This window comes from Cynoglossus semilaevis, chromosome 19 (genome assembly GCF_000523025.1).
Source record: "Cynoglossus semilaevis isolate Cse_v1.0 chromosome 19, Cse_v1.0, whole genome shotgun sequence".
NCBI lineage: Eukaryota > Metazoa > Chordata > Actinopteri > Pleuronectiformes > Cynoglossidae > Cynoglossus > Cynoglossus semilaevis.
This window is the reverse complement of record NC_024325.1, coordinates 14,756,175-14,763,606: the sequence shown is the minus strand read 5'-3', so window position 1 is coordinate 14,763,606 and position 7,432 is coordinate 14,756,175. Positions and strand designations below refer to the sequence as shown.

General features: G+C 50.3%; 1 protein-coding gene across 3 annotated transcripts in view; it reads right to left on the bottom strand.

The window, feature by feature from the left end:
- LOC103395499 (protocadherin-16-like) overlaps nt 1-7,432 on the bottom strand; it is a 124,203-nt gene that overhangs the window by 96,741 nt on the left and 20,030 nt on the right. For all 3 annotated transcript variants that reach the window (XM_025065696.1, XM_017041517.2, XM_025065697.1), the window contains 3 exons: nt 5,537-6,376; nt 5,235-5,432; nt 4,326-5,093 (listed from right to left, as the gene is read on the bottom strand). In XM_025065696.1, the coding sequence (XP_024921464.1) occupies nt 4,326-5,093; nt 5,235-5,432; nt 5,537-6,358 (1,788 nt within the window). In that variant the 5' untranslated portion in view covers nt 6,359-6,376. The remainder of the gene's footprint in view (nt 1-4,325; nt 5,094-5,234; nt 5,433-5,536; nt 6,377-7,432) is intronic.

Sequence of the window (7,432 nt, the reverse complement as noted above, 5' to 3'; positions counted from 1 at the left end):
AATTTCCCCCTGTTAGTTCCAGAAATCACTGCAGAATAAATATTTTCACTTCAGCTCAACTGGCAGATCGTAACGTCCTGGTGACCCACAGTTGGGCCTGGAGCCACATTTGAAAATAGAACAATTCCATGACATTTCCATTGACTTTTGGGAAGTGTTAGCGAGCACTGCACTGATTTGATGGACACACTGCATAAAACATTTATTTTCCCCCGGCTTGTTTGACTGGGATATTTTCCAGCGGCAATCAACGTTTACGTCTGAATCGACTGTTTCCCCCGCTCCCCTGCAGAGGCACTGTTTCTATTTCTGATTCTCCTGAACCACAGTCTGCCAGTCAACTCACGAGGTTTTTTATTTGACTCTATGTGAATGAAAACCACACAATAAATGTCTTCATTTTTCCACTGCATCCATACAAAAATCATATTCCCTTCCTTAACAAGCTCTCTCCACTGCTGCGGACATCCAGAGTCTCTCTTCCAGGTCTTCCTCGTGTTTCACCTTATTTATTTTTCATTAGCTGTTTGTATGTAAAGCACAGCATTAAACTGATGCCCGGCCAAAGGACCTTGCTTTACCATTACAGCGCTGGAGGACCAAGCCGTTCTCCACCTGTGCGTCTCCCAGCTGAGCGCACGTGCGTGTCTGTGGATGTGATTGAGTGTGGCCTAGCACGCCTGACCAGGAAACCACATGTTGAACATCACAGGGGAGACGCCTCACCTGCTCACAGAGGTTTCAGGGATGTGACACAAGCGGAGAGACGCACCGACGTATGAAATACGACCACGTACTCTGGGTTCTGTCGTGTCGTTCTGGATTCGGTTCTCACGGTTGTGACACCGACTGGATCAGGGGCGTCTACACTTTTTTGGTTTCGGGAGCTACTGTTCAAATGACCAGTCTAGAGTGATCCAGCTAAACTGAAAATGATAAATATATATTTACTAATATGAACTGAACATGCTTTATAAATGCAACATATGTTGATATATTGACTGAATATATGAAGCTCTGTGACCAAATGAGATTTGATTCTTACAATATATGGTCACTACTACACAGGCAATAGAAATATATATATTCTTATATAAATATATAAATACAACTGTGAATACATATATACATATATATAAAAATATATATACATATATAAATATATATATATATTTTTTTTTTGCTCATGATCTACCAGTGGAACCTTTGCGACCTTATTGGGTCGTCTCATTATCTGATCTGATTCAGTTTGATGTCTCTCTGTCGTGCAGCTCATCCTGCTGCAGTGGAGAAACATCCTGTAACACAGGTGTCAGGGTTTGTAAGATCAGCGGCGGACACAGTCGGGTCACACTGCGAGTGCGTGTCATCGGATTTGACGTAAAACTCTGCAGGGCACCGACCACAAAAAAAAAAAACAAGATGAAAATATCTGGAACTAATGGAATCATCAGCGTGAACTCTTTTAGCTGCACATAATTACACATCTGTCAATTTCACATGCTCTAAAGACCGTCTTTACTACTCTCTGTTCTCATGACCTTTTGCACGTCAGGATATGAACCTGAATCATACGAACGCGCATGCACACAAACACACAGGGGCGCCGTAACCTCCGCTGCCTGGGAAATCCTTTAAGGGAAGAGGAAGAAGGCAGGAGAAACCTAGAAATAAATAACTCCTTTGTGTCAGGACTGCATAAACACAGCCGCACATTACAGATGACTATAACGGAGCCACTGATAAGAAGGTTCCTACACAGCACGACCGCAGCAGTGAGAGTGTACACAGTGATGGTGCGCACACATGCAGTAACTGAAGAGGGAGAAAACAATGAGAGGGAGCGATAAGTCGGAGGAATGGACTGAGAAAAAGCAGATTTTGGCAGCAGAGCCAGGGTGTTTAACAAGGGCTCTCCACAAGGGAGAGTTGAGTTGCGTACTAAAGACGTTTTTCGCAAAATGAACATGTTATTATTATGAATTATTTATTCAGTTGGTAGTGAAATGCAGTTTAGCTTTTTATAGGTTTCAACAAACTGTTAAAGTAAATTCTAAGATCCCTCTCCTGTAGAGAGATTTCAGGTTAAAGTTTTAGTTAACGAGTCAAGAAGAGATATATTTGTAGGGTTAACAAACACCCCCCCTCCCCCCAAAAAAAACCCCAGTGCACGTGCACAGATGTGTGTTTCCTCTCCTAACTGACAGCCCACACATGTCAGTGATACAAAACAAAGCGTTATTTAGGCTGCAAATCACACATTTCTTGTTGGACAGACATCAGCCTGGGGAGTTGTTATTTAGAAACGTGCCGAAATGAGCAACTCAGGCTTTTATTCTCTCTCTGGTTTGCTGCAAAACCACCCGTGATGTCTGGCACCGGACGACGCCGCCTGCACCCGGAGCCAGAAAAACTGCCTGCTCCTGTTAGAAACACAGCTAACCTTTGATTACAACTGCTAAAACAACTGGAATCAAGGTATTCTGGAAGGGCAGATATTTGGTTTGATGGGGGATCTAATAATTCAATGGAACAGCCTAATTAGCAGGAAATGACAGGGTTCAATTATCCCGCAACAGACGGGCTACGCCTGTAGAAAAGGTATAATAAATCAATAATAAATCAGGCCTATGATCTTACTTTCTTCTTCTCCTTCTCATTCCACGACTCAGTCAAACTTGTTTCCCCTCGTTCCCTCCTCGACATCCTTTCCCTTTTCTTACTCCCTCACCTTTCCCAAAGGAGCTGTTTCAACAGAACAGCAACCATCCATCCTCTCCCAATTTCCATTAAATGGACCTGGAAGAATGTAAACTCTGATATTTATCTCCTCCCACTTCAGGTTGGCATAGGTAGGAGGCTCAGGGCTTTTTAATTTAAAAACGGCTGCTGCTTTGTTCTTTGACTGATTGGACACAGAAAACCTCCCCGACACCACAGTGCAGTGAAGCTTCCCGCCGGAGAACACTGGGTTCTGAACGCAGGCACGATACCAAGACCTGAAGAGATGTTAGAGTCAAGATAAAAGTGGACCATGGAGAGAGAGGAGCACAATGAACAATTTAGTAGGAGACGGTGGTCTGACACCGAGGGCTCGGCCCACGGAGACCATGGAGGGAGAGGAGCACAATGAACAATTTAGTAGATTTGTAAAAACCAGACACATCTATATCAGCCTTTAAACATTAACTTCAAAGACGGAGAAGACCTTTAGGCTCAGTCCACCTCTCTGGCTTTCCCAAACATCCAGAATTCCATCTACCTTTTGAAATGTACAAGTGTTTCCCTTCTGTTCTTGAAGGAAGCACATCATGTTGCCAAGCGGAGCTGCCAGCCACACCATCATTTTCAAAAAAAGACATTCAGAGCAGTTTTGACATCAGGAATGAGCCTGACGGGGGAGAGATGGACCCTATAAATCAGAGTCCTCTACATATGGCCTTCAGTGGAGAGGAAGACACGAGGCTGTGGGAATTCTTGGCTCTGGTTCGACAGGTAGAACAACAGCGTAGTAGCAAACGCACAACACAGCACTGAGCAGCACGAGACCGACTCACAGCGGCGACTGTGCAAACACAAAGACGAGCCAAGTGTAGAAGGAGCTATTAATGAAGTAAAAGGGGAAGGAAAGGGGGGAGAGAGGGGGGGGGGGGGGGGGAGGGGGGGGGGGGGGGGGGGGGAGGGGGGGGGGGGGGGGGAGGGGGGGGGGGGGGGGGGGGAGGGGGGGGGGGGGGGGGAGGGGGGGGGGGGGGGGGAGGGGGGGGGGGGGGGGGAGGGGGGGGGGGGGGGGGGGGGGAGGGGGGGGGGGGGGGGGAGGGGGGGGGGGGGGGGGGGAGGGGGGGGGGGGGGGGGGGGGGAGGGGGGGGGGGGGGGGGGAGGGGGGGGGGGGGGGGGAGGGGGGGGGGGGGGGGGAGGGGGGGGGGGGGGGGGGAGGGGGGGGGGGGGGGGGAGGGGGGGGGGGGGGGGGGAGGGGGGGGGGGGGGGGGAGGGGGGGGGGGGGGGGGAGGGGGGGGGGGGGGGGGGAGGGGGGGGGGGGGGGGGAGGGGGGGGGGGGGGGGGAGGGGGGGGGGGGGGGGGAGGGGGGGGGGGGGGGGGAGGGGGGGGGGGGGGGGGAGGGGGGGGGGGGGGGGGAGGGGGGGGGGGGGGGGGAGGGGGGGGGGGGGGGGGGAGGGGGGGGGGGGGGGGGAGGGGGGGGGGGGGGGGGAGGGGGGGGGGGGGGGGGGAGGGGGGGGGGGGGGGGGAGGGGGGGGGGGGGGGGGAGGGGGGGGGGGGGGGGGAGGGGGGGGGGGGGGGGGAGGGGGGGGGGGGGGGGGGGGTTCTCCTACCTCCAGGAAACAGGTCCCTGCCGGCGTGTTCTCCTTGATGGATGCGTTGTAGGAGCTGCTGGAGAACACCGGCGTGTTGTCGTTAACATCCTGCAACACGATGTCTACCTTGGCGGTGGACGACAGAGCAGGGCGGCCGTTATCCATCGCAATAACAGTCACGCTCGGAGCCGGCTCGGATTCGAAATCAAGGGCGGCAGCAGTAGTGATGATTCCCGTTTGTTGATCGATAGAAAACCAATCAGAGTTTTTGCCCTTGAGGATGCTGTATCTGATGTCCCCGTTCGGGCCCTGGTCCTTGTCTCGTGCGGTGACCTGAAGAACAAAGGATCCAGGATATACAACCTCGGGGATGGTCTGTCTGTAGGTCTGCTGGTCGAACAGAGGAGGGTTATCGTTGACGTCCATGACCTGGATGGTGAACGATGACTCCGCCCTGAGCGGCGGCGTTCCAGAGTCTGTGGCCATCACCCTCAGGTCATAGGAATCCCGTTCTTCTCTGTCCAGGACCTGGTCCACGTATATCAGGTAAATGATGCTGTCCTTGGTCGTCAGAGCGAACTTCCCATCACCCCCCTCTAGGGACACATTCACGTTGGCGTACTCTCCATAATCTGGGTCGGTGACAGATATCCGCGCTACGTACTGACCCGGCTGGGCTCCCTCTGAGATTCTAGGAGATCCGTCTTCGCTGAGGAAGATGATGGTCATGGTGGGCTGATTGTCATTGTAGTCACGGACGTGGATGGTCACGAAGGCATTGGTCACCTGGGAAAAAGTATAAACAGAGATATCGTTGATCTCAGTCATCTTTATATAAACAGATATAAAGAGATATCGTTGATCTCAGTCATCTTTTAGCTGCAGGCAGTTCTAATAGAAAATAAAGTCACATTTTAGTACAGTTACCTCAGGATGGCTGGCATTGTCCCGGGCCTGGACCACCAGTTCATGGACCCTCTTTAGCTCATAGTCCAGGGGTCTATTCAGAGTGATGACCCCTGATTTAATGTCGATGACAAAGTAGCGTTCGGGATCACTCTGACGCCGGTTGATCTCATAAAGCACAAGACCGTTGTCGCCCTCATCTTCATCTGTCGCGAACACCTTTGAACACAGGAAGGACAGAGAGTGACAACGAATCTGGAGTGACCAACACACGGACCTTCACAGACCCCATGATCGCGGTACGACTTTCATGCCAGACTAACCTGCAGTATGCCACTTCCTTGTGGAAGACTTTCAGAGATGATGGCGTGGTATCGACTCTGGTTGAACACCGGTGCATGATCATTGATGTCGGTCACGATCACATCCAGGTTCATGGATCCCATTTTCTTAGGCGACCCTCCATCGAACGCCTCCACAACGAGGGAGTAGGAGGAACGTTTCTCTCTGTCCAGCAACCCGTTGACCACCAGGTCCAGGTACAACACCTTGTTGGCTGCTCTCTTGGTGTCCAGTCTGAAAGCCTGACCCACGTTGCCCTCTCTGATAGCGTAGCCTTGTGTGGTCAGCTGGTCCTTGTCTGCATCGGTGGCCGGATCCAGAGAAAATCTGGTTCCCACCGCTGTGTGCTCAGGAATCTTGAGAACCGCCTTCTTTTTAGGGAAGACAGGCGCGTGGTCGTTTATGTCGTTGACGGTAATGGACACCTCGATCGTGACTCCTGTCATGGTCACGGCGATGAAGCTGTAGTGGTCCCTCTGCTCGCGGTCCAGGCGGCGCGCAGTGGTGATGATGCCCGTGGTCTCGTCGATGGTGAGGTCACTGCCAACACCGGTGCCTTCGTGGTCGGAGATAAAGTAGAGACTTGCGGTTTCTTCAGGGGGTAAACCTGCGCTGATGTCCCCGACTATGGTTCCTGCCGGCTGCTCCTCGTCCAGCTGGAGCTCCAGGGCTCCACGGACGGTCGTGGACAGAGCGGCCACCAGGACAGTGCAGAGGTAGAAGAATGTCTTCCACCGGTAAAAACACACACAGGGTCCGCTGACCCAAGTCCTCCTTCCTGACCCTTTACTTGTTATGGACATGGCTGGCCTCGGCTACACCTGAGAAGAAGGAAAAAGGAGACGAGGGGACGTCAAACTCCATATAAACATAATGAAAAGGCAGTTTGTTCACATCTTGAATCAGCGTGTGACGACGTGATAACACGTTTACAGACAAATGTCAACTTCTTCCACCATAAAACATATATATATATATATATACATAACATTTCGGAATTTGGATAAAACTATAAAGTAATGAACCATAACAGTCAGTAGGATAACATTGTTGATATACTGTCAGATAACACATTAAAGTGTCCAAAAAAGCCACACACTCAAATCCCAGGAGGCGACGCGTAAAAGACAACAGAAAAAAATCATCATGTGCATTTTTATGTCCAACAAACACCGCCTTAAAGCAAACGTCTACACACACACACACACACACATCCACGGAATGACTGGGAAAACGGCTCTGTATCTGTTCCATGGTTGAAGAGGAAGCTTCGTCGGTTTAATTCCCTCGACTTTAAATCATGCATACAGATACAAAGATAATATTTTCCTCATGCTAATGCTAAATCAATCATTTCAGACAGAGACTGAGTATAATCGGGAACAGTCGGGCTGTCACTTTTTATCTAAAATCAGAATATCTGTTCAAAACAGAGGGGAAAAGTTCAGATTTGCGCTCAAGGATCGGCCACGTTCCACGGTTCTGAAGCCCAGACTCCGCGGAAAAACAACAATCTGTCATTCTGTAGTTTTTGGAACCAGGAATTAGCATCTATCCCCATCTCTAGCAGCACATGACATAAAACCAGCCTAACGTTGTCTCTGTTAGCTATACGGCTAACAAAGATGTTTTTGAAATTAAACGTAAAGAAATAATAATAAGGTAACCACTAGAAAAATAAATCAGTTAATGCAGAGAATGCTCCAGAAATGGCTTGTTGAAGTTGCCAAATTTAAAATGGATATTTATGGAAACCTCTCTTTGGAGACCCTGCTGGCCAGTGGTGGTACTGCAAAAGAAAATTTGTCACAAACCAAAAATTTGCTCACTTGCATAAGAGGGTATTTTAGTCTAAAAAAAAAACTAAAAAAAAAAAA